The 26,787-nt window shown below is 43.8% G+C and overlaps 1 protein-coding gene across 2 annotated transcripts in view; it reads right to left on the bottom strand.

The window, feature by feature from the left end:
• Positions 1-4,534: 4,534 nt before the first annotated feature.
• Positions 4,535-26,787, bottom strand: part of phf2 (PHD finger protein 2) — a 39,031-nt gene continuing 16,778 nt past the window's right edge. The window contains exons 7-22 of one of the 2 annotated variants that reach the window (XM_063215777.1): positions 26,202-26,364; positions 24,605-24,692; positions 23,168-23,274; positions 20,262-20,353; positions 20,021-20,110; positions 19,310-19,645; positions 18,933-19,049; positions 17,582-17,691; positions 17,258-17,439; positions 16,893-16,960; positions 15,679-15,845; positions 12,336-12,661; positions 8,411-8,506; positions 7,673-7,782; positions 6,808-7,255; positions 4,535-5,203 (exon numbers count right to left, since the gene is read on the bottom strand). In XM_063215777.1, the coding sequence (XP_063071847.1) occupies positions 5,115-5,203; positions 6,808-7,255; positions 7,673-7,782; positions 8,411-8,506; positions 12,336-12,661; positions 15,679-15,845; positions 16,893-16,960; positions 17,258-17,439; positions 17,582-17,691; positions 18,933-19,049; positions 19,310-19,645; positions 20,021-20,110; positions 20,262-20,353; positions 23,168-23,274; positions 24,605-24,692; positions 26,202-26,364 (2,589 nt within the window). In that variant the 3' untranslated portion in view covers positions 4,535-5,114. The remainder of the gene's footprint in view (positions 5,204-6,807; positions 7,256-7,672; positions 7,783-8,410; positions 8,507-12,335; positions 12,662-15,678; positions 15,846-16,892; positions 16,961-17,257; positions 17,440-17,581; positions 17,692-18,932; positions 19,050-19,309; positions 19,646-20,020; positions 20,111-20,261; positions 20,354-23,167; positions 23,275-24,604; positions 24,693-26,201; positions 26,365-26,787) is intronic. The other variant, XM_063215778.1, reaches the window with a different exon arrangement.

Here is a 26,787-nt window from a genome sequence, read left to right as displayed (position 1 = left end):
CCTCTGCCCAGTCACTCTAAAGACATTTGAACACCTCACTTGTGTTAGCAATTAAGGAACAACAACTGTTCCCATTGACATTAACCAGAATGGAAGGAGGGTCAGGGGGTGAGTGACCGGAGATTTGACGATCCCGTCTCCCCAGATGAATTCTAAAGTCGCCCTTGATAAAAAACAAGCTCTCGAAGAGGGGGTGGGGGGTGGCGAGGAGGGCCCTTCCCCTTCCCCTAACCTAGCCCACCCTACCTCCCAGTGAGCACTCAGCCATTCTCAGTGTCGCTACTTTCCGTCCAAAATCCGTCATACTCAATCTATCCATAATGGCGGATCTTTTTTGATGTTAACTAACTGCTAAAACAATGTTTGCTAAACACTGCTTCGCAGAGACAAACAAATTGGTGGTAGGAAAAGCTTTAGGCCTGATATACGGGCTTCTTGTGCAATCCTTCTCAGGAGTACACTCCCATGTAAACATCATTAATACACTCCAAAGTACTTAGCAAAGGGAGAGGGCCACTAGCGGAGCGCTGATTTTAGTTTATTGTAAGGCGGTGAACTCTGCCACTCCTGGGCTGTGGCCGATCCGGGGCAGATGGCGATGACAAAAACAGCATTTTCATGTTGCAGCAGAGCTGGAGCCCAACGTCCTCAAACAATAACAAATATGTTTCTGAAAAAATAAAGGGTTGTTTTATCCCGAATTATTTAAAATTGATGTCATGCCTTAAAGATTTATGTGGGATCATGTTAAATGTCAAAGACCAAAGGGGACCAATTGGGAGGAATTAAACAAGGGGGGGAAAGAGGGGGGAATATATAGAGCAGTCCCCACAATAATCACTTTCTTATGTCAAATTATTTTTGAACTTATTGTGGGATTTCTTTTTTTTTGAAGTAGGCACATGCCTACTATTACTTAACTTGCATCATGACCCACTTCATCACTTACATCTGTAAGTAATGATCTCTTTCTTTTTAATTAGGTATACTCTATATTGTTCTGGCAGGTATTTCTTAAATTTCTTGCACCCATTAATATCCCCGGCCTTGATTTATATGCACAGTATGTTTTCTGAGCCTTTACAGCGTAAAGTACATCTAGTACACATAGTACATCTAAAGTTAAAAGGGTTTCATTGTAATGTGTGCCCACCGACCTGCTCTCTGTTCATGTGCTAAAGACGAATCTCTTTAAATATCCATCACCACCTTGAGACCAGGGTGATGGAGATATTGATAAACTGCTTCGACTGCTACCATCTAGTGGTGGAATGACACTCACCAGGCTAAATAGCGTACCCAGGTCAGGGGAGGGGGAACACAAACCAGCCAGAAGGTGGTCTAGCCTGCATGAGAGAGTTAAGCGGGTAGCAAATTCGCCCAACTCATAAGTTAATGCGCCTTTTCTGGTCAAAGCAAGGAGGCTATGAGTATATGGACTCAACACCTATGAAAAGCTGTGAACTTGGTTTGAAGCAAGCATCCATGTGCTAGATGAAATCTCTTAAAATATATGTTGGCGGGAAACTTTGGTCTTTCTCACGCATGTGGACTAATATCGGTTGAGGACCTCTAGCCTATCTGACTAGACTTCTGAGAGATTTTGAAATGCATTCATAGGTCAATGGGGTCCGCTTTTAAAAAAAGTAATAATAGTGTGGGGCTTGGTTTTAATTGATGATCTGACTGAGATTGCTGGGTCAATAGAGCACAGCTTTTTGCCTTTTTTCAGGCAGCAGGGGGGAAAATGATCTCAACAAATGTTTCAAATTGCAGGATAAGTATAGCCTACTGTACTTCACCGACACGACGGGAAGATCTTTGATTAAAATGGTGTCAAAACACACTGGCAACATACTGGTCCAGAGGTAAGTGAAATATATCATGTAAAATCACTGTTTGCAAACAACTTCACTTATTTCCTGGCTTTCACACCAATGTGCAACAGCACACAGTAAAAAGTAGCCTGCAGTGTTAATTCAACACCTACGAGGGTCAATTTAACATCTTCTAGATTGAACTTTGCCCAGAGTACTCCTTAAGCGTTGAATTAACACTTACGTTTTTTGTGTTTTTTTTTGCTGTGTACTGAAAAAATTTCACTGACCAAAGCAAAACAGGAATTCTCCAGTACCTGTATCATTCACTGCCCTGGCACAGTGGATGCATTTAATATGTTGAACATATAAAAATAAACCACAACAAAGCAACACACATTTTGTACAAATAAAAACCTGAAATAGTTCCATTGACAAAGTTGATCGGAGTGTGTTTCAATTCATAGAGGTGAATACAAGATTTACATAGGTAACTAAAACACTGCAATTGATTAGCACGGTAAACCTTGTTAAAAATGTACATAATCTATTATATATATATTTATATTTATATATAATATAAAAATCCATGGCATGATACTGTCATTTAAAATAGCTGCATGATGATGAAATAATGATGATATCGATGGTTGTAATATTAATATAATAATAATAATAATAATAATAATAATAATAATAATAATAATAATAATAATGTAACATTAACTGTGATGACCTTATGCAGCTGACAATGTTGATGGTTCAGAAAAATGAATGAATGAATGAATGAATGAATGAATGAATGAATGAATGAATGAACAATAAAAAAAAATTATATTGCCTGAAAACGTAACAAAGGCAAGAGGCTTGCCACCAATGACACAAGTTTGCAAGGGAGATGGTTCACAGGCTGATCAAATATTTTAAACAAACAAAAAAAGTCTTCAGAATTGTACAGGTATAAAAGGCTACAAACATTAATAAATTACATCACTGACACAGAGAAACACTTCACAAGGTGCTAGTAAAATAACTTTGAATCCCATTCAGGGGCACTAAAACAAGAGCAAACAAGAGGCTGGTCATCGAAACTTGATTTTCTGACATATTTGTTTTTGTTTTTCTCTTTTTTTTTCATTTTTCTTTTCCCCCCTCCGAGAAATTTTGTCTTGTACAACATATTGAGCTTTGTGTATGTAAGGCCATATGATAATAAATGTAATGTTTCCTTTGATCACCAGGCAACACCTTAGTCTAACAAACACACTACACAAAATAAAAAATAAACAAACAAAAAAACAAATTAAAAAACAGAGTAATGGGATTAACAAAATGAAGCCATCTATTCGGGTAATTAAAAAGTAAGGGCTATTTATGTATCTTTTTTTATATACCTTTTGTTTGTAATTAGCAAAAACTAGTAAAAATGTATAATGGAAGTATTAAGGAAAAAGGATACAAAAAGTAGTCATTTAAAAAGCTATGTACAAGCTACATTCTACAGACTGTACTGTGAAGCCATACAAATGCATATTTCAGTCTAAGGAAAACAGGTGCTGCCTGCGGAACTGAGGAGAGATTGAGAAAGTATCCCCATGTAAGCCAAACACAAGACGGATTAGGCTTATCATCTGAGTCAGGTCCCATTCAATTAGTTAGTGTCTGGGTTTGGAAGCCATTTACGTAGGGTAGACAGACTGGGTTTGTGCAAATACAGTTAGTTGTGATAAAAGAAAAGAAATGAAAAGGGAAAAAAAGGTTTAGAGGACATCTGCACCAAAAACAGAGAGTTCATGGTTGTGTTTTGTACAGAGCATTAATGTTTACAATTTTATTTTTATCAAATGGATTGCATGTGTTTGTGTGAAGCTACTTGAATGAATGAAGAGACAAGACGAAAAAAGACAATTCTTCTAATATTGCTAGGTAAAAGCGCTTTAAGTAGATTCAGTAATTTACTGAAACATTATTTTTTCCTATCAATCCAATGATATGTTACTACTGAATGAATGTGGTGTCAATTCAGTAGAATGTTTCAAATAAAAAATATAAACTCAAAAAAGGTTCTCCATTAAACTAAATAAGCTACAAATGTGAGAAGCCTTAGCCTATTTCTGCAGTGAATGAAAAAAAGACATTTACCAAGACTAAAAACATGACTTCATTTTTGTGCTTCAACGATGTTCTGTAAGTGCCTCCTGGCGTTTTCTTAGAATACCTATGACATGTACAATTATATTAGGTCAATAAATAGTATCAGTGATAGTGCTTAGCAAAAAAAAAAAAGTAACAAATTAAAAAAGAATCACAACTGACAAAAACAACGTAGAGGCCCACCGTTAAGAAAGCGGATATAACACTAGTTTTCCTTGCTCCGGTGCCAGGGTAGAGGCTAAGAGTTAAAGAGTGTTTCGGCTGTACAAAACCATGGGGGGAGACGTGTCTCCAACCAAATGCCTTTAAGGTTTCCTATCTAAACATCACCGGTTTTAAAATCACTCAAGTGATGATAAGCCTGATCCAACTCAACAGGAATGAAATCCATGTGACAACAACCCCCTCCTATGCCCCTCTCACACACTTACACACAAGAGCACATTCTTACGTATACACGCACATGTGAACACACACACACGCACGCACGCACGCACGCACGCACGCACGCACACACACACACACACACACACACACACACACACACACACACGCCGCGCACGCACGCACATACACACACACGCGCACACCCCTCCCAACCCCACCTTAAATCAATGCATACATGCAGCCGGATCACATGCAAGGGATACTTTCTAACATCTTGGAATGACTGCTATGTAGATTTTCCTTATGTCTCGAGCAAACCCCCTGATAAAATGACAACCGTAGTAAAATGAGACAAAAAATCCTCTTAAAAAATATTAATAGCAGGTATTCTGTACACTTTTTCCATATCTGAAAGTTATAAAGTATATGTTGAGGCAAAAGCCCATTTTTTGTTTGTTTGTTTTGTTTTGTTTTGTTTGAGCTATGTTCTCCTTAGAAATCAAAAAGGTCGTAGTTGGCTTCTCTCTCCCTTGGGTCAGGCCATCTGCTCCCGTCTTTCACAAGACTGGGGAGGATCGCAGGGGACGGGTGGGTGGGTCAGGGTGAAAGAGTTAGGGAGAGCAGTACAGAGAGAGAGAGGGGTAGGTTGGACTGGGTCGGGCCGGGCCGGGCCAAGCCAGGGCGGGGTGGGATAGGCCAATCCATGGGTCCATCACGTCAGGAGAAAATATCCTGTCCTTATACTGCTGTCCCAGGCTACAGAAGGAGCTTGCCATTCCGATGGATCTTAAGGATCTTTCCCAGTCTCTGTTTGGCCGTCGCCATGCCTTTCTTTACCCGCTTGGCTGGATGGGAGATTAAAAGAAAGAAAGAAAAAAAACATTAGTTCCACATACACTCACTGGCCACTACATTAGGAACACCTGTTACAACTGTTCATTGAGGCAAATTTCTGATCAGTCAATCACATGGGGGCAACTCTATGCATTTGTGCATGTTGACATGGTCGAGATGATCTTATGCAGTTCAAACCGGGCATCATAATGGGGAAGAAAGGTTATTTAAATGACTTTGGACATGGCATGGTTGTTGGTGCCGAAAGGCTTGATTTGAATATTTCAGAAAAGACTGATCTACTGGGATATCCACACATTACCATCTCTTGGGTTTACAAAGACTGGTGCAAAAAAGAAAAAAAAAATACAGTGAGCAGCGATTCTGTGGGCAAAAATGCCTTGTTGATGGCAGATGTCTGTGGATAATGGCCATACTGGTTGGAGCTGATACAAAGGCAATATTAAGTGAGATAACCACTCATTACAACCGAGGTATGCATAAGAAAATCCCCGATTACACAGCACATCAAATCTTGAGGAAAATGGGCTACAGCAGCAGAAAACCACATTTGGTGCCACTCCTGTCAGCTAAGACGAGGAAAATGAGGCAACAATTTGGCCAGGCTCATCATAAACGACGCTAGAAGATCGGAAAAATGTTGCCTGGTCTGATGAGTCTTGATATCTACTGCAACACTCAGGTGGAATGGTCCGACCATGGGTCAACCTGCCTTACATCAGTGTTTCAGGCAGGAGATATAATGGCATACAGATATTTTCTTAGCAGAATTTGGGCCAATTAGTACCAATTTATCTTTGTTGGAATGCCACAGCCTGCAGTTCTGAAGGCAAAAGGGAGTCCAACCCAGCAGTAGAGAGGTGTTCCTAATTAAGTGGCCGGTGAGCGTATATGATGAATATGAATGTGCTAATACCCTTGATATAGGTGATAGGTTAGATTACTCAGAAATCAAGATTTTACCTCATGAACATAATACTTTTTCAAGATATATATTGTTTTCTAAAAGGTCATCAAATCTTTTTTGAATGAAGCTATTTTCCTTTTCGCATTTAATTGCCATTTTTTTGTTTTATAATGTCCACTACATTTACGCTCCTCTCATTCCTCCTCTCAAAATCCTCTCATTTGAGCAAAAATAGTTTGGTCAAGTCATGAGCACATTGAAAAAATCTACTTGAGTCTCCCATTTAATGATTGTAACAACAAATTTGGAGAGGTCTAAATCTCTGTCTTTTTAATTTTATTTTAGTTATAATTATTCCTACCTTGACCCCAGAGCTAAGTCTGTAGTGTTATTGGCCAAACGCGTTCTCCTAAGTTTATCTGCCAATGCATAAAGCAGAACCAAGTACCCTACAAGTACACAAACCACTTTAACCTCATTGCTGTTGTCAACAAAATGGTAATGACCTGGACATAAAGCCTTTGTAAGACCTTTTGTAATGTCATATCAATATTGTTATGATCTAGTTACGTTTTTTTCAGGAAAATATGAAAAGACCTCTCAACGGCTCCATCTGCACCAAAAAGCTACAATGGAAATAAGAAGGAGAAGACAGTTAGGTGACTTTACAGGGTCATCAATGCTCACCTTTGGAGTCAGCCGCCCCTGCTCCCGCTCCCGCTGCAGCACCTGCCGCGGCGCCCCCGGCCCCAGCCCCGGCCTTCTCCCCTCCTTTAGCCGCGCTGCCAGCGGACGCCGTGCTGTTGTTGCTGTTGTGTTGCGAGGACGAGGAGGTGGAGGGTCTCCTCTGGCCGTGGCTGAGGAAGACGCCCGGGGCCATGGGCTGCGGGCCGCCGGCGCCCCCCTTGCCCCCCGCCGCCGTGGAGCCCCCCGTGCTGTACTCGTGGTCGGACAGGAGGCCCTCCTGCGAGTCCAGGTCGGGCTCCGGGGAGCTGCTGTCCTGGTCCCGATCCCGATCTCGTACTTGATGCTTGACCGGTGGCTCCTCCTCGTCATCGTCGGGCTCCTCCATCATGGGCGCCGGAGGCTTCTTTTTGGTGCTCTTCTTCTTCTTCTTGCTCTTCTGCTGCTCCTCCTGTGTGGCGGGAGGGACAACGACAGAAGTCGGTCAATGACAAGGTGTCCAAAGAATTTTGTCGTAAGCCACTGGACTTTTTCTTTTCAGCTTGAAATGACAATGACAAAAGTCAATGACAAAGCATCCAAAGAATTTATTTGCAAACAACTGCACCTCTGAGTTTGAAATTAAAATGACAAAGGGACAACAACACTGCTGAGTGCACAGCAGTGTGTATAAAGAGTATAACACATGACAAACTGTATGTCAGTATGAGCAAAAGAGCCAAACGGCAAGAGAGATAATGAGGTGCGTCAGCAGAAATGGAAAAAAGAAACGGCAGAGAAGAAGACCACACGTGATTATCAAAAACTATAAAAAACTAATCACGGCACCGGTGAGAGAAGAGTACAGCGTGTCTGCTGTTCCACTAACCTGATGGGAGAGTTTGGCAGCCGCAGCTGCCAGGCCTGTCTCTATGGACGCCACCCGCGCCCCTTCTCGAGCAGGCCTCTCCTGACGGGGAACCGAGGGCCCGACGCGAGCTGAGGGGTGGAGAGACGGAGAGAGAGAGAAGGAGAGAGAGCAAGAGAGAGAGAGAGAGAGAGCGATAGAGATAGAAGGAACCGGGGGATAGAGAAGAGAAAGAGAGAAAAATAAAAACACAGAGGCCGAGAGTGAGCACAAGAGGGACAGCAGGGAGGGATGGAAGGATGGTATCAATGCAAGAGCGAAAGAGAAAACAAACAGAGGAGACGGTTTCGGTACTACGTAGTATGTCACATGCTAAAGACTCCGCAGCTGTTGTTTTTCGCACTGACACAACATACAGCGAAGCGGCATGTAATCTATGTGACACGCGTTTCAAAACTGTGCAGCGGCGTGGATGTTTACGCTAGATGTCACCTGCTGCCCCACCCCCCCCCCCACCCCAACCCCCTACGGGGGCCGAGCGCGCGCAACAGTTCAAGCCTCGGTGGAGATGATTGACTGGAGGTTTACAGCCAGGCGCTATGATGTAATTCCACAACCTCACCACATCCTATCCCATCAAGAAACATTCTGCCCATGGCAGGCTGAGGCTTTAAACGTTTGTTCGCTCGTTCCAGATCATCAGGAGTTCTGATGGATAAGACACACACTACTAATCTACACTACGCTACAATACAATACCTGTGGGGCTGTACGGAGTGTCGTCCGAGTTTTTCCGCTTCTTCGATCGCGACTTGAAGACAGGGTTATCCTCTTCGGACTCCAAGGAAGGATAAACTGCAACAAGCAGAACAATGTATTAAATGAGTTTATTATGACAGGGCATGATAAAATGAGTTATAATGACAATGCTCGAAATATTGTTATTATCATTCAGCGCAAAGAATTAAGATCGCTTAAGGACTCAAAACCCATGGAGAAAAAATCTCTGCTGTACATTATGCAAATAACATTTGGAAAAAGTCAACATTAGACGTAGCTCTTGGCGTAACTATTTTTCAAACCGGTCTGAGGTATCAGGCAGAAATTTCCTCGTTCTATTGTGTTACTGTTTACTTTGGCTTGAGAGATAGAATGATATGAACGGACGTGTGTGGGGTACAGCTGCAAGACATCTGGTGTGGTGTGTGTGCACATCACACACACACACAAGCACACACACACACTGAAAAGAGCAAGCTTGCATGCTCACAGAATTTTCAAGACGCACATTTTCCAATGCTTTAAATGATCAGCGGGAGTTTAAAAAAAGACTTGTTTACAAATCAGAGGAGGAAGGAATCCAATCGAGTGTGTGCATCGGTGTGTGTTTTCTTTTCTCTTTTTTTTGGATAAAAACAGCCACATGTGGTCTCTGGATGGGAATGTGCGTGCCACTTATGACTAATTAACATATCAGATCAAAAAGCATTTAAAACAACAGCTTAAAGCTCGGCCTAATGACTTATTAACAGTCTTCTAATAGCCTTGCTGTTTTTGGAAGAGGTTCACAAAGCCCACGCGGGGCTGGAAGGAGGACTGGAATGGACTGGAACGAGTCGAAGTCAGGCAGGCAGGCAGGCAGGCAAGTGGAAGAGAATTCTCTTTGCCCAGAAGTAAACACAACCACTGTCACTCAGCCTGTAATTACAACTTCCTGTGCCGAATCAGAGAGCTGCTAATCAAACTGTTGATACAGCACGGAGGTAACGCAGGGGTTGACCTGATCTCTTTAACAGCACCTGGGGAGTGCCTGTGTGGCGAGTTGTCTCACGCAACATACCAGCTGAGCGTATTGTACTTTCTATGACTAGACTGGGGTTGACTGTGCATTAACAGCCTAAACAGACGGCAAGGACCTATTTTGCGATAACTAATCTGTATCATGTGATCACCGTTTTCTGTAATTTAATTTGTCCCAAGAAAATCTACCAGTACCTTTTTTGAAACATAATGACACAGAAAGAAACAAGATCGGAACATACTGTAACAGTTCTACCACCATCATCTGCCATCTGACATTCAGGCTGTCATCATTGAAGTCAATGGAACCTCAGTGTCCCTTACTGTATTCTGCATGTCATGAAGGAAAGTAGAGTGGCCGCTTCGGGACTTGAACCTGGACCTCCTGAGGCACAAAACTGGGGGTTTGGCCGGGGACATGCTTGCTGCAGGTCATGTGTACACATGCACGAATGTGTTGATTTTACGTCATTTTTTTGCGTGGTAGAGCACCAGTCACAACCTACACAGAGACGTGCATACAGTGCAATATTGACAAAACCCTGAGGGGCAATCTTCTGAACTTCCATGTTGAGTTTGCGGTAGAGTCAAACAATGGAGGAAAACATTAATGAGAGCCCTGTTGGCTATCTGCCCCCTAGATGATACCTCCAGTATCGTGCAAAGTGCTCCATTCGTCCTGAAGCAAGTTTGTCAGGCATTCAGTCAGATGTGAAAGCCCAAGTGAAAGCCCATTGGGAAACTCCAACTCCCATTGTCATTGTGACACAGCACTCCACAGCACACAAGTGAACACTGCACACAACAAAATTACATTTATGCCTCACCCGTGCAAGGGGGCAGCCCTCAGTGGCGCCCCATGGGGAGCAGTGCGGTGGGACGGTACCATGCTCAGGGTACCTCAGTCATGGAGGAGGATGGGGGAGAGCACTGGTTGATTACTCCCCCCACCAACCTAGCGGGTCGGGAGTCGAACCGGCAACCTCTGGGATGCAAGTCTGACGCCCTAACCGCTCACCCATGAGATGCGATTGCATGCATAGATTTAGGCACACAGCAAGCATGTCCCCATGTCCCGAGTTACCAAACTGGGGCTACTGACCGCTACAACAACAAGTCTGGCTCTTTGGAGTAGCAGTTAGAGTCCCTGTTTGGTACTCCAGAGGGCCCAGGTTTGGGCCAGGTGGGGCAACTCTGCCCCCCCCTTGCTACACAAGTAATTGTCCCCTAGTAGGGATGCAAATGATTAATCGACTTTAGATTAGTTGTCGAGCAAGAGGTTGCTCGATTAAAATGTATTAATCGCGATTAACCGCTAGAGGGCGCTAGAGACTGTTGAGTGGTTCTAGTTCTAGTGAATGGAATAATTGAATGATCGGATGATACACGGACCTTTGATCTATTAAATCGTCATTGCAACTTCTAGAGTTCTTGTGGGTCTTTTGGAGATGTGTACTTGAATCTGTGATTATGCCAAGGCCAATGGTGTAAGTTGTTACTACTTGGATTATGAGAAAAACGATTTTTCAAGACAGGCAAATGTCACTGCAAGCAGCATTTTACTGTAGGGTTAAGCTTGCTAGGTTAGCTTAGCGTGCTAACTAGCGAAATCACAAACGTAGTCATTTCAAATTGTGAGCTGTAATTTTAATCACTACACCCTGTCAGATATCAAGACTAGTATTAGCTGAACTGGGCATGAATATATATGACCATGCATGAAGAGGAGCACCATCTGTTCAATTTCAGGTAAATCCTTGTTAGCTGTAAGTGTTGTTGTCATAGCTCCATTCATTGTCAATGGAGCCTGTTAGCTTATCGGCTCTCCTTACAGACACAGGAAATACTTTTTTGTTCAGAAACAAACTTTGTTGATTACTATCCATTATGGACAACACACTACCCAAAATATAGCATTTCTTTATTTTGAAGCGTATTAAATTAAAATGCTTGTGGTTGGCTGACACATGCAGACAAGTCCTGAGTCTGATCCATCTGATCACGTTTCACTCAACGTTGTCTGTCATATAGGCAAGGCGACAGAGGGGGGCGTGGGGCTACTAGTTCACTCCTGGGTGAAAGCAATGCCTCCCCAAAGGTGGTGTGGAGATGCCATAGAAAACAGCTTTCTTTTCCTAATGCATAATTATAATTATATTATAATAATATAATATAACATCATACAATAAAATACAATAGGGGCTTAATGATCATAATATAATTCTCATAATATAATTTAACATATATACTTTTTTAACTATTTAGCTGATATTTTAAAAGGCCCTATGAAATTCAGGTGAAAAAACGCCGCTTATCAATTAATCGAAAGTCGATCGATAACACTATCAAGTAATGATTAACGAATTAATCGATAATTTGCATCCCTATCCCCTAGCATAATCTGCTAAGATCCCTTATTGAAATATGCTCACTAGAGTAAGCCTAACATAAAATGTATTGTTCCCATACGACACTTACTGGATTTTGCAGCACACACTCACATGGACACCAAAAAAGAGACAGACAGGCATATCTAACAGCAACACACTACTGCCCGCACTAAGACATTGAACCACTGGATTTGACCAGTACAGCTGAACGCCTGTGTTACTTACTTTGCCCCAATTAGTGTTGTTATTACTTGTGGGAAAGAAAATGAAAACAAAAATTGGACCTACTACATGTGATGGTGTGACCATCACAAGGGTTGTGTGTGTGCTACGACTGTCACGCTAACAAGCTCTTTGATTTAGCGGTCAGAATTCCACCTTTTGTACCCTAATAGGCCCACGTTTGAGACCCATCGGGTAACTGTGCTCCTCTTCGCAACGTAAACACGTAAACATAAACTCATTTGTGGACAAAAGAGGCGAGGTGCCCTTACCGTAGTCGGAGTCCTTGAAGCACGCTTCCAGGTGGTCCTGGTCGTCGTCGAACGTGTCGCTGTCCACGCTGCTGCTCTTGCGGCTCTTCTTGGGTGGCCGCTTGCTCTGTTTCTTGCTGTTGTTGTTGCTGTTGCTACCACCGCCGCCGCCGCTGCCGCCGCCTCCGGCAGCGCTAGCCTTCTTGGACCCTTGTCCTCCATGCGAGTTGCTCTTGGACTGGCTATTGCTCCAGGAGGGCGTCAGGCAGGAGACTGAGGATGGCAGGTTAGCCATGGACAACATGCCCTGAATGGCTTCCTGTGTGCTGGGGGATGCAGGTGGCTGACTGTAAGTCCATCAATAAGAAATACACAACACACAGTAACATTACTCCCAAAGTGTCAGTGACGAATGGAACGGATAGATCATCGAGTGTTTTGTTTGTGTTGATTGTAGTAGTTGATTGCTATTTGTTTTGTTCTTTCTAGCGTTCTTACTTTTGAGTAAGTGGGAGAAGCATCAGAGTGCACACAGCACAGCAAAGCAGAGAGCAGCAGCAGGGGAAGGGGTTTAAAGTAAAGCACGCGGATGGGTTGGGGATTTGGGGTCGGGGTTGAAAAGCTGAATATCTAGGGCCAAAGAAAGGGGACACAGCAGCAGCAACAGCAGCAGCCGTAGCAGTGCTGTCAGCAAAGAGAGAAAGACTTGACAGTGAAACGAAAGCCACAGAGCGAGCGAGCGGGCGGGCGAGCTAACAAGCGAGCGAGCGAGCGGGCGAGGGCAAGACCCAGATGGCAGCAGCCACAGCTCCTCTGCATCTGGATCCCCGTGCTGTGCGCCTGCCTGGCCATCGGCAGCCACAGTATTCTACAGGGACTCAGCAGGGAATTCTCAACAGATGACATTATCAGTCCCGAAACAGACAAACCAGCAAACGACGCCCGCCTGGCTAATAGCTCAAATCTGACCCGCATTAAGACACAAATATTGACTCTAGTCAGACCATGCGTGCCATCAGGATGACATTAGGACGATGTCATGAGCAGCCATGACGGAGCCCCGTTGGAGTGACCTCACGCTATGAAGTGGCTTTTGACGGGGATATCTATGACAGCTGTGCAGGCCGTGGGGGATTACGAGGGCCGCCATCAGAGCTTATAATGGCTCATGCTGCACAAAACCAAACGGACGGCTTAGAAACAGCTCCTGATTAATAGAGACAATAAATGGTTATTGGAATATGTGAGATTTATTGAAAAAAAGTATGCCACAGTCTTTTGTCTGATTTGACGTCTGCTTTACTGTACTGTTCCAGTCTTTTGCCTGATCGGAAGCATGGTATGACACCGAGCTATTACTCTCAACAGTCAACATTCACTATGAGCGTTAAATCATATTGAAGAGTATTTTAACGCTTGTCAAGTCTACAGCAGTACTACTTGCCTCGTATATGTTAACATACACGCAGGAACAGACTTACCTTGCCAAATACAAGTACTGTTCTACAACATTAGCTATTCCACACTGATTTTAAAACTTAAATCATCGGCTGACATCGGCACTCACAGCACAGTAGACTAATGTACGACTGGGAAATGACCATTTCCCTAACAGGTTGAAGCTGCACCAATTTATGAGAGTCTATTACTTGGATATGGTGACATAACTGGCGAGCATGTTATGATAACTCTGAATTCTGTTTACATTTGGCCTTATGAAGAATAATTGGGGCTCGCTCAACTTCTCGGGCCATTGTGTATTATGAAGTGACCTGGAGAGAGGTAGCATTCAACATCTGCCTCCAGAGAGGGAACCGCGGATTTAGCTTGTCCAGATTACCACCTATTAAGTCATTAACCAGTGAGCTGGAACAATGAGAAAAGCGAATGCTTAATGTGGTTATAATTGCCCAGAGTCATTTCCTTTTCCCCCGCAATTCGAGCGTCATATGTCAGTCTCAAAAAACGCACGAAAAAATAATTTGAGAAATTAACATATTTTAGCAGTGTTTTCCCTGCACTTTTCTAACGTTGTTGCTAATTTGCTGCTTTCAGCGCAGTGGAAGTAGACCATCAAAAAACTGACCAAAACAGCAAACAGCGCAATGAAGAGGAATGGCTTAAGGCAAACCTGCGTTTGACAAATTAATCGTGGAGGAGGATCAAACGAGCGCTGGCTATGTATGTAAACTGCTGACAGGATCTGTGTAAACTATTACCTCGTCCAGCGGTTGATTCTCTATAGACAGTTGCATAAATAACTCCACATGGTACTGTTTATGGCTGTGCCCACATGAAAAAAATAATTACGCCAGGACAAATGCTATGTTTTGGTTCCACAGTTACTCAGCCAGGTAAAAATTCATCAGTATATAAACTCGAGCCTCTAAACCTTGTGTAACGGCACATTACATTTAGGCCACCGGAGCGCTGGAGGTTGTACTGTTGATTGTTTTAAGGGATGCTGTGGATCTACTTCGTACTTAATCCCCTCCCACTTACTATGTTAACTATGTTTAAGTAGCTGACCTTTATGAAATCCAAACGCATGAATCACGACGAATTTAACATGGTTTGAAAAGGTTGGTCCTAGTGGGTTGTCATGTTGATGTGGTACGGTGACATTAACGCCTTACTATGACTGAGCCTTTCAAGAGGAAGAATACTTGGACCTGGAATGCAGTGGGGTTTTTTCTGCACAAAGAACTTATGGCCATGCAAGTTAATGCTTGCCCTTCTCTGAAGCTATGGTATGGATGTCTAATGTCTGCTTCGATATTGGACGATGGTAGTGTGCAGTGCTTTAAGTGGGCGGGTACACACTGGTACAGACAGAGTACCGGCACTCAGGGCAGGAGCTATAGGGGAGGGGCAAGTGGGGCATTTGCCCCTGGGGCCAGGGCCCTCCCGTATTGGTGGTGGGGGCCCTATTATGAGCTCGGCAAGCTGTATAGGGGGCCCTATAAGTGTCTTGCCCTGGGGCCCTGTGTGCAATTGTTCCGCCACTGCCGGCACTTCTCAATTTTAGCCTCTAGAGTACCAGGTCTTTTTACAGTATACCACAGGGCTCTACATTAACACAAACCAAATAGCCAAATGCTGGTGAAATTTCTGTTTGGCTGGTAGAAAAGATCAACTTAGAGAGTGTGTTTTGCTCGTAAGATTAACATCTCCTAGCCATTTTGGCTGGTGATGATTTTTTTTTTATATAGCCCTGGTATACCCGTATATAATACTGCATTTCAACTTTTTTATTTTTAGATGAGTACCACCACTTACAGTAGTTTATGCCACTTAAAGCACTGGTAATGTGCAATAATAAAGAAAGACGAACAGTGTGGCTGAGGAGGCGAGGTCACTCTACCTGTTGGCGCTGTAGTCGATGCCGCCCACTTGCTTGCTGGCCTGCAGCAGGTCCAGGATGCCGGCTGCGTTGCCGCCCTTCTTCTTGACCTTGGAGTTACGCCCTTTGACCTCGGGCTTGGCGTCCGTATCTATGTGAAGCGACTCCTCGTCTGATGAGTCACCGTTCTAAATGGACAGAAAGGAATTACTGAATTGATATAAAAGTCATCAGCGGCATAGAAAAGATGATCAACTTAGCCCTTCAAAGACTCCAGATTTCCAATCTTAGCTCCTCGAATCGAGGAGTTTACAATAGACAAGCTATGTTTTTCACCACTAAATAACTGAAAAGAAAAAGCCACCTCAAAAGTCCATTTCTCCTCGAAGCGAGGAGTTTACAATAGACAAGCTATGTTTTTCACCACTAAATAACTGAAAAGAAAAAAGCAAAGCCACCTCAAAAGTCCATTTCTGGAAACGTGTCAAAGTTTACTGCTAAGCGTAATGACCTGAAATGAGTTTAAGGCTGGTTGAAGCGAGGTGGTTAAGAGCAGATGAGGAATGGGGTTTGAGGATGGTGGTGGTTCTTTAACACCAAAAGCCAAGGTCATGTTCAGGACTTCATTTCAGGCCGACCATCATCATCCACTCAAAACAAACACAAAAGGGAGGGAGGGCATCTGGTGTGGTCACTTTTCTCACTCTCACTTGATTCACGCCGCAGATGTTCCCTTCATCAGGCCCTTGCGGTGCTGTCTGGCTCAGCACTGGCAGTCTTCTCTGCCTTTGATCCATGCTGTGTGTTTTTCTAAGCGCGAACATTATGGGATAATTACGCCTGGCCCGGCTGTTGTAAGACTCCCCAGCTAAGGGAAGGGGAATGCAACGGATTGCCCGCGAATTCGATCCCCGCTGGTGTTTGTGACTGGGGCTTTTAAATGCATCCATCAGGAACTCATTAGCGATGCCCGAGGACCAGATCGGCCCATTGTGCTGTGCTTTGTATGTGCTGTGCTGTGTGTGCGTGTGTGCGTATGTGTGTGTGTGTGTAGCGTGTTTCATGGAATTGATCATTTATCAGCCTTTCCATGCACACCACCAGGCCTAAATGCTGGCCTGCGATCCAAGTGATGTGGCTTATGAACGTGAGCAGTTCAAATTGAGAATGGCTTTGCTTTGGGCTTGGAAGGACCTCAGTGACATTGCAGTAACTTAACAAAGCGTTTAACTTACCTTCAGGACCGAGGGCTGCAGCTTTGGCTTTTTGGAAGGCTGTAAGGGTTCTTTGATGTTTGATAAAACTGCCAAAAGATTAAAAAAAGAGAGAGATTCTCTGTGACCATTTTTATTGACCATGCATCATGTATTACATCTGACCCGTTTTATCTATTTTTAATCTACCAAGTACAGATGTGACTGGCTCTGTCTGACGCGTCAAGCTGCCTTTTTCAAAAGTGGCAATCCAAATTAGCTCCGTATCTCTGTCCTCTCAACCAATCCATTGAACAGCGCTGACAAGTTGGTGACAGTGTCATTTCTCAAGTGTCAGCTCTTGGCTGGGGATATGCCTAGTGCCTCTTTAGCGGGAGGTTACTTACATGACAAATCCCTCTTCACAGCATTCTTTTTCCTCCTAATGGGGAACTCGTCGATCTTGAGCTCTCCCTCATCCGAGACGTACTCGTACTCGTCTCTGACGGGCTTATTTTTGTTATCGTCCTTCAGGTTTTGTAACGATCCGAACACGCTGGAGTTTGTCTGTGGCTTCAGCGTCTTTGAGCTATTTGCAAAAGGAAAAGAGTTCAGTTTTAGGGAATGTGTTATGCTGTTTCTGTTTCATATGCATTAGCAGTAAATCATTACAACTCATCAGATACACATCGTAAATATTTGTCAAGCATTTTCAAAGTACATCCACCCACCCCAAGAGTTTCTTGTTGGACATCGAAAAGCTGAACCTGTCTTTGTGTAGTGACGACTTTTCAAACTTGTGCTCTTCTTCCATTTTCAATAGGGAGTCTGGCTTACTGTTCTGTAACATAAAAAGAAATGGAAAGAGAAAAAAAAGAAACAGGCAGCAGGGCAGTGAGCAATGAGTAATGGGAAATCAATGAGGCAGACGAATTCCAACTCTCAATACATCCTCAATCGCAATCAGTTATAATGAGATCAAATCAAGCCTCCTTGCCAGTGAGCTGTACAGAGCAATAAAAAGCAGGCCTAACATAACTCATGTTGCGATCGCCATTTTAAATGATAAACAGCAAGACATGACAGAGATGATAAAATACAGCTTTACATTGCACTTTTCTCTAGTAATGGACACGTTAAAGTACCACAAAGAATAGTGCATTTGTACACGTCAGTTTTGATGCACACTTTGCTTTTTTGTCACGGCCGCTGTTAACCACTTTATGTTAAACCACTTTAGTTCCGAAACCGACAACGTGTAATTGGTTCAGGGATGTATGTGTCCTAAACACCTCGATCCACTTTTCGCACTACATGGGGGTTTTGAGCCGTATGGGCCTCTTTGGCAGTGTCCACCGCGATCAAGAGTAAAAGAGAGCAAAGATGTAGCGGCGTACGTATGACCTTGGTGAACATTGAACCGAGATTCCCGGGCTCCATCTGCAAATGTTTGGGGAGCAGCAAAGGGAGCACTTGGATCAGTATCCTTGGAGTGACTACAAACATTCCAGGGCCGCTTGGCATTGAGTTTTCCGTGAAACTAAAGCCCTCTAATGTCTTCCGTTCACCGAAATTAAGCTTTCCCTATGCAGGCCGTTCTATGCTATCCAGCAGTAATGACACAACATGCTTATTTCTTCGGTTCTAAGACTAAAAAAATCAGGCAGATGTAAATACTTATGGTGCGTGCCATGGTTATGACATAGTCTAACAGCATTAGGGAAAACCAAGTAGGCGAAGGGGACTGAGGCAGCTTTGATGAACTTCAGGCAAAAATATTGACTGAGCCACACAGTTATTTTTGCTGATTGCTTTGATCTCAAATGTGTTAATCACTTTAGGACAATTCTCCCAGTATTCTCCCCCCGTGCCACGTTTTTCTTCATTTTGTGCGTGCGTGCGTTTCAAGTGACTCCCACTGGATTGATACTATTTGCAACAGCGTTCAAAGGGGCAATCTATCTCTAATCTATTTCAACATTAAACTGTCATTACGCCTTTGGCCTGGTTAGGGTCTTCATCACGATTGTCAGTTAATAGCCGTGTTAAAGCCATGGCTAATGCTAAATGCTAGCCCCTTACCTTGTATTTCCACTTGGCCTCGGTTTGTTTCTTGTTGTGTTCTCGTATTTCAAACTTCTCCACATCGTTCTGCTTGTTTGGTTCCCTCTCCACCGGACTCATTACACTCTTTGCAGCCTGAGACAATAATTACAGAGACATACGGGATCAGAAATACAGCTCTCCAGCACTGTTGTATATTAGCCTAAACTCCCCAGTGAGTAAATGTAGTGTATCTACTGATGTGTGTTTTTTTAGGGTCACTGTCAACACTTTTCAGAGCTTAACAGATATTTGATGATACCCACCACTATTTGTAATAAAACCATAACCAATGGTACAACGAGATTGAGCATAATGCGAAAACCGCTAGCCTTTGAATTTGGACCACAGCTCACCTTTCCTTTCTTGGGCTGGTCCATCTTGCTGAGGATGTCCTTGGCGTGGGACTCGAGTGCCGCCAGACTGGAGGGTTTGGGAGGGATGCCGCCATCTTTGGCCTTCTTCCCTTTCTTCTTCCCACCCTCCTTGACCTTGGGCACCTTGGGTGGTTTGGGTGCCTTGGGCATCTTGGGTGGCTTGGGAGGCTTGGTGGCCTTCTTTCTGGCCGGCTTGTCCCGCGGAGGAGTGGCGGCAGGGGACGCAGGGTCCTCTTGCTCCGCGAGCGCTGAGGGGGGCTCCTCGGCCGGAAGCTTGGTGTTGCTGGGCTCCGACTTTATGGCTTTAGTTGCATTCTGGGAGGAGGATGGATGGATGGGGAGAAAAAAAGAAAGAAAGAAAGAAAGAAAGAAAGGAAGGAGGAACGAAATTAACTTTTTTTTAAAGATTCATCTGGTGTCGAACACAAGATATCTATAACCCTCTTCATCTCTGTCTATCACCTTTTGTATTACAATACCATTTTTCAGGACACATCATATTAACAAATTAAGGAGACTAAGTTGTACTATCAACTGGTAAAAAGAGCCATAATAGCCGGCTCTCAGTCTTGTGCAAATGTTGGTTCAGTCGGAGGGCCAGAGCTGCAAGAACGGTGCGGTGGTTGACTCTGGCCAAGAGTGCAAGGGAAACCTTGAGTAAGTCCTGCGAGCAAGCGAGGTGCTTCTCACCTCACAAATCCGAATCTCTTTGGCAAGGTCTTTAATGAGCTGTGTTGGCTTCATGTTCTCTGGAAGTTCATCCTCGTGCTCCAGGAGGGCCTGCAACGCAATCACCAGGGGCAACTGTCAATCAACCGTGCTAACAGACACGCAGAGACACATATACCTACACCCACGCACCCGCTAATGAAGGATATGTTTTTCCACTTTAGTCTCCCCCCTCCCCTCCCGACAGCAACAGTGAGGTTACCTGTTTTCTAGTCCACGACCTGAAGGCTCCGTTGATGATTTTGGCACCGTGTACCAAGTAGGGAGCTGGCTGCTTATTTGTCTTATGTAAACCTGCCAAATGAGGAGCAGAAGTAATGACATCAACCTTTTAAAAGCGTTTAACATTACCCGACCCTTCCAGTTCCACACATCACCAACACCACCAACACACACTTTTGTTGAGGAGAAACCAAATGGCCCAATGTGTTAGTCTACTGAGACTAAGGACCAAGTACTGTAGACACATGGAACACATACTCAGTAAAAAACTTTTTAGTGACATAAGGTGCTATTTCTGAACTCGTTATAGCTTCATTAATGCTGTTTCCAAATTAAATAAAAACTCACCAGTCTGTGCTTTCAAAAAACTTTTTTTTAAAAACACATTGCAGTTTGGAAATAAATGAAGAGTTCAGATGCAAAACCCCCTAAGTGTCTTTTCAGAAAATAATCTTGATTCATTTTTATTTAATACAAAGCTATCAAAATTGCATATTTTTTAATTTATTTATGTAATAGAACTATTTATATGTATTATCGAGTACATGAATGTAAACCAAACCAACAACGGGGTTCTCAAAAAATATAGAAGTGCAGGTCTTCAGAAATGAGAGAGTTAGGGAGTTTTGCATCTGAACTCTTCAAATGTAAACTGTATAACTATCTGCCTTTCAGCACAAAATACAGAGGGAAAATATTTTTAAAAAACAAGTTTTTATTTACAACCGACCAATGGCATTTCACTGGAGAAAAAACGGGTCAGATCGAACAGAAAACGTTCAATTATCGGACAGTCTAGTGTTCTAACAATGAGCGATTCATCAAAGGCACTCTTTCAGGCGGTTCTTCTTTGTTGGACAAGCTGAGCTAAGCTTTTTTTGTTTCAAGTTATAAGAGTGTTCTCTTTCCATTCTGGCACGGGTCCGCTAATCTCCCACAAACCTATCCATAACGGCACGCATATATGACATGACGTCAGCGGAACGATTTCTGGGGTGTACCATGACCACCATTTGTAAAATCAGAAAAATCGTGACAGCTGGAACCCCGTCATTTGCTGATAAATATGGAAAGACAGTCATTGTGTCATCTAATTAGGCCACTAAATTCATTTCACTTGTTTTGAAAAAAAAGAGGCAGAGACAGAGGGGGGAAAAACGTTAAAAAGTCAAAATAAGAAACGATCACGGCCTGTAAAAGCGTGCCTAAACGTTGATTGCACTAGACTGGACACACACACCCACGGCAGGAAATGCAACCCACACACACAACAGTTAAATTAATAACATGAAGGCCGTCTGAACTGAAGAAGGCAGAATAAAAGACAGACAAAGAGGAGGGAAAGTGAAACAAAGTGTGGGGGGGAGAGACAGCAGAAGGAAGAATAAATGAAAGGTAAGTGGGTACATGGCTCAGAGCCAGCACAGCTCTTGGGCCGCAAGCCAACACGTCTACCTGTACAGAGAGGCGTGCACACGCACACACGCACGCACGCACGCACACAGACACACACAGAAAAGATCACATAAAAAGACAAAAACACACGCATTTGCAGACACACATAAACACATATAAATACACACATTTACAGACACACATGAACACACACACACACACACACGCCCACAATAAATAACCCTGCTCAATGGTTTCCCTGAAGAGTTACAAATACTACCCAGGAGAGCACGAGAGAGAGAGAGAAAGAAAGAGAGAGAGAGAGAGAGAGAGAGAGAGAGAGAGAGAGAGAGAGAGAGAGAGAGAGAGAAAGAGAGAATGGCTCAACTGTTGCTTGAGTGTTGTGTGTGTGTGTGTGTGTGTGTATGTGTGTGTGTGTGTCTGTGCGCGCATTTGTGTATGTATCGAGCGCAATTGGAATCTGGCAAAATGCGGCAACAAAAGGAGTGGAAATATAAACAGATAGTCTGTGGCCAGATGAAGCGAGTTTAAACACGGGCCCTTGTAATGGAGCAAGTGATTTTGCATGGGCCCGGCCTTTTGAAGCTAATCATCTGTGAACTTGCCGATGCACCCATCTAATGACTGAAACAATATTGAGGCATCCAGCTGCTCATCTGCGTGGCAGACCTTGGCCAGCAATGAGAGAGCAAGAGAGAGAGAGAAAGAGAGAGAGGGAGGGAGAGAGAGAGAGAGAGAGAGAGAGAGAGAGAGAGAGATAGGGAGGGAGGGAGAGAAAGCAAGAAGGAGAGAGAGAGACACAGAAAGTGAGGTATTTGAACTGAAACCCAAAAACTCATACTTTTCCCCCCTTTCCAGATTGCTACGTACAAATCCCATGTTAGACGTGTGACAAATGAACGGATGCGGCCGAGGAGCACGATCGTCTCAGGAAAAGCCTGCTCATCTTCTTCCTCACAATACCAGAGGGGCTGTAATCTATTCATTACGAGATTGCAGCTTATCTGTGCAGAAGAACCTCGCTGGAAGCCAAGAGGCAGCCGCGGCCTAATGGGTTATGAAATTGGTCCTGGGACCAATCGGAAGGTTGCAGGTTCTAATCTCATATCATAATGTGTGCTTTGAAAAAACTTTTGTTTCAGTTTCCAGACTTTTACTTAATCATTGAAATCTTTGTAGTCCAAGTCAAAAGTGCCCTTAAGAAAGGCACCAAATCTCACATTGCTCCAGGGACGACTGTATATGCAACCATTACCATGTACCTACCTAAATAACCTTATTTTGTTTTGGATAAAAGCATCAGACAAGTCTAATGTAATGTAGTGCATTAATTTAACCGTGCTAACAGAATCAGTCATGGCTCCAGAGAGTGTGACCCAGAGAGTGTGACTGTGTGAAAAGAAAATGTTCTTATTAAGAGAACTGGACGTCGGTGCAAAACAAGGGTGTGGTGTGTGTGTGGCAGCTCACCTTTGAATCGCTCCAACAAGTGTCGTCCTACATACCAGCAGGCCGTCTCAAAGTTTGAAAAGGGTGTAAGACTGTCTACTTTCAGCCTCCTCTCCACCTCGTACGCCCTGCCAAACACACACACACACACACACACACACACACACACACACACACACACACACACACACACACACACACACACAAACAAACACACACACACACACACACACACACGCTTACAGTGGGCTCACAAGTGTGTGTGTGCGTGTGTTTGCGTGCGTGTATGTGTGTGTGCATGCATCTGTGTGTGGGTGTGCATGTACTGCTCTTTTTTTTCAAGACACAAATGAATGAAGCCCTGTTTGTAAACAAAGTGATCTGTGCCACTGACGAGGCAAGCCACAATTGACAGAACAAGGCCCATAAGATTCCTTTTCCCCACTTTTCCTTCTTTTGGCAGAATTCAAACATATTTACTCTGAGTGCCACAAAGCTCTTTCCCCATAAGTCCCAAGCCGAGACCAGCAGTGTTGCCAGATTGGGTGGTTACCCGCCCAATTGGGCTACTTGGTTATGGCCGTCTGCGGGTAAAAACAGCAAAAATAGTCCATTTGGCGTTTTTTCCCCTGCGGTTTCGTGCCCGTAGAAATCAATGCAATTTGCTGAAATTGGGCGGAATTTAGCGCATTTCGGCGATTTTTTGATAACCTTTTGGGCGGGATTTGATCAGACACATCTGGCAACACTGGAGCCCAGGCGGTCGGGCGGCCAGTCGGGCAGGCAGGCAGGCGGGCGGGAGAAGAAGACTGTAGCTGCAGTGCTGATCTCCAGGCCCCGTGCAAGAATGTAAACTGCGTCCACTGCCAAGCGCACAGGGCTGTTCCCCCCGCAAAACGAGAGCTTTGCTTGCCTTTAAATTATACATGGTGCCAGATAAACACGCCGAAGAAAATGCCAAACTCTCTCGTCTATATACCCCCTGATGGGGAAAATGACCATAAACACAGAAAGCTAACGGCTACAAACGGTTTCATATAAATGATCTAATAACAAAAAAAAAGCCATTTTGAATCGTGAAAAAGACAAGAATGTAAGCTACAAATCTCAGCCAAATAGTTTTGCTACACTGGAGGCAGGCAGAAACTGGAGACAACTTTTTTTTTTTTAATTGTGTGAAGATGAACTGAACGAGGCACTGGGAGTGTACAGGGAAAGCAAGCACTGATTGACTTGAGTGCTCCATGTCTCAGAGGGACATCATAAAAAGTCAGGACATGGTGGTTGTGTGTGCGACGTGCGTGCGTGTGTGTTTCAGAGAGAGCCAGAGAGAGAGGGAGAGAGAGACAGAGAGAGAGGGAGAGAGAAAGAGAAAGAGACAGAGAAAGAGAAAGAGAGAATGTGTGTGTATGTGTACTGTTAGTGTACTGTGCTGTGCTAGAAGACCATTTGACTCACCTCATCTGCATCTCCACGCTCAGGTTGTGGACAAAGTGCCCGGAGAAGGACAGGCAGTCAACAGGAGTCAGTATTGCATTGATCCACCCTGGCACAAACAAAACACACTTTGGTTTTAATTGATATTCCAGATTTTCACATAAAGAACGTGTAACATGACACACCAATTCATTTCACATTTCTGTTGCTAAACTAAAGAATGCTAAATTGCGCCCAGAAAAGCAATTCAATGTTTTGCACTTTTAACGACACAATAACCAAGACAAGCACAAATACTTCTCAGACCAAACCCAGCAGTAAATCTTAACTTGTAAATGAACATAAAATGACATGATGAGTAGAAATTGGTCAAATTTGGCGTGGTATTTATACACCATGTCTTGATGCCTTATTGGATACTCTGTTGGAAGGAAACGTACATTTCAAGACTATAAACACAGAATCACTATGCAGTAAAGTAATCTATTACAAGAGTTGAATGTTTCATGTACTCATTCAAAACGTATATTCAGCCAAGGCCCCATTTTCCAGAAAGTGTGCAAATCCACACATTGCATCATAATAAGTAGTAATGTCATCAGCTATAATGTCGTGTGTTTGCTGAAGCATGAATCTCAGCCCTGGAATCTTATCATTTTTACGTTTGCAAGACCGCTAATGACCCAGTAAGCCCAAATGCTAAAAATCAAAGATGGCGCCCACATGGGAGTCAAATCAATATCCTGTAATCACTTCCATTGCTACCACTTTAACCACTCTTAGGCACACTTTCTTCAGACATCTCATTTCCTACCTTCCAAACTGTCTTCTCATTGGCTAAGACTGTGTTCTCACTTTTGAATTAGAACACTGGACATGGGACATTGACATTTTCAGACTCAAACATCAAGGTGGTTCAACCACGGCTTATCTCGTAATTTTTTCTCATATCTCATATGATCATATATTCAATACAGTGGTGGAATTATCTGTGGTTGCACCTGACTGGAGGAAAATGCAGATTCTGATAGTATAAGTAAAACAAATATTTGAGAAAACTATTCACTTCAATGTTTGGCTAAAGTTAAGGGCTAGCAGTTGGATTTTAACTTAAAGTGATGTTCGTGGAACAACTAGACAAAATAATATTTTATTTCAACAAAGCCCATCTGTGAGGTATCTGTAGTAGGGCCAACAACTATTCCGGTAAGGTGTAACACAGCTGCTAAATAAGTAGACAATGGAGCAGCGTGTTTTCGCCACAGATATTCAATATGGTAGACCAAGATAAATCATAACACACGTCAACAATGCAAAGGAGAGAGATCAAATCTGGTCCCCTAAGGGGCTGTGATCCTCTCCTTCTCCCCTCTTTTTCTGTGGCGTTTAGTGGCGGCTTGCATGCAATGTGCACTACTGCCATCTATCGTGCTTAGCAAACTCCCTCCATTGCTTCTGCCATCTTCAGTATAGTGCTTAGCGAACTCCATTCATTCTCAACCTCCGCTGGTCTCCTAAAGGGGCGTACACCCTAGGTTGCATGGATTCCAGAAAAGTAGCCCTATGAATCGTCTCTACTTTGTCGGTCGATGCTGTTTTCATGCCACTGGCCTCTCACCTGACGGAATGAAGAGAGTTTGACCCTGCTTGAGCGTGCACTTGTAGCACTTGTCCACCTGGTCCGCGAAGAACATCTCGCTGTGATTGGACGAGGACCGCCAGCGCTCGTACAGCGACAGGTTGGCCGAGGTGGGCTTGATGAGGAAGAAGATCTTCTCTCCCTGAAAACAGACAGAGAGAGAGAGAGAGAGAGAGAAAGGGGAAGGAGGGAGGGAGGGAGAGAGGAGGAAAAGAGACAGAGAGAAAAAGACAGAGCAGGAGAGAGAAAGGGAGAGGCAGAAACATAGAAATAGTGTGTTTACAAATCAATCCAACAGCGGCCTTCAACTCCGACCTCCGTCTTACATCAAAGCTGCTCTGCGTTTAGAGAGGCCTGTGAAGTGTGTGTGTGTGTGCGTGTGTGCGTGTGTGTGTGTGTGTGTGTGTGTGTGTGTGTGTGTGCGTGTGTGCGTGTGTGTGTGTGTGTCAGTCGTTAACAAGCATCAACCCACAAGATTTCTAAGTTCAAGTCAGTCAAGTACCTCTCTGGAGAGACGGCACGATTCCTCAACCCTGAAAAAGCAGGAACAAAATAATTGGTCCAT

Source organism: Engraulis encrasicolus, chromosome 14, assembly GCF_034702125.1.
Source record: "Engraulis encrasicolus isolate BLACKSEA-1 chromosome 14, IST_EnEncr_1.0, whole genome shotgun sequence".
NCBI lineage: Eukaryota > Metazoa > Chordata > Actinopteri > Clupeiformes > Engraulidae > Engraulis > Engraulis encrasicolus.
The sequence above is the reverse complement of the archived record's forward strand: the minus strand, read 5'-3'. Positions and strand labels throughout refer to the sequence as shown.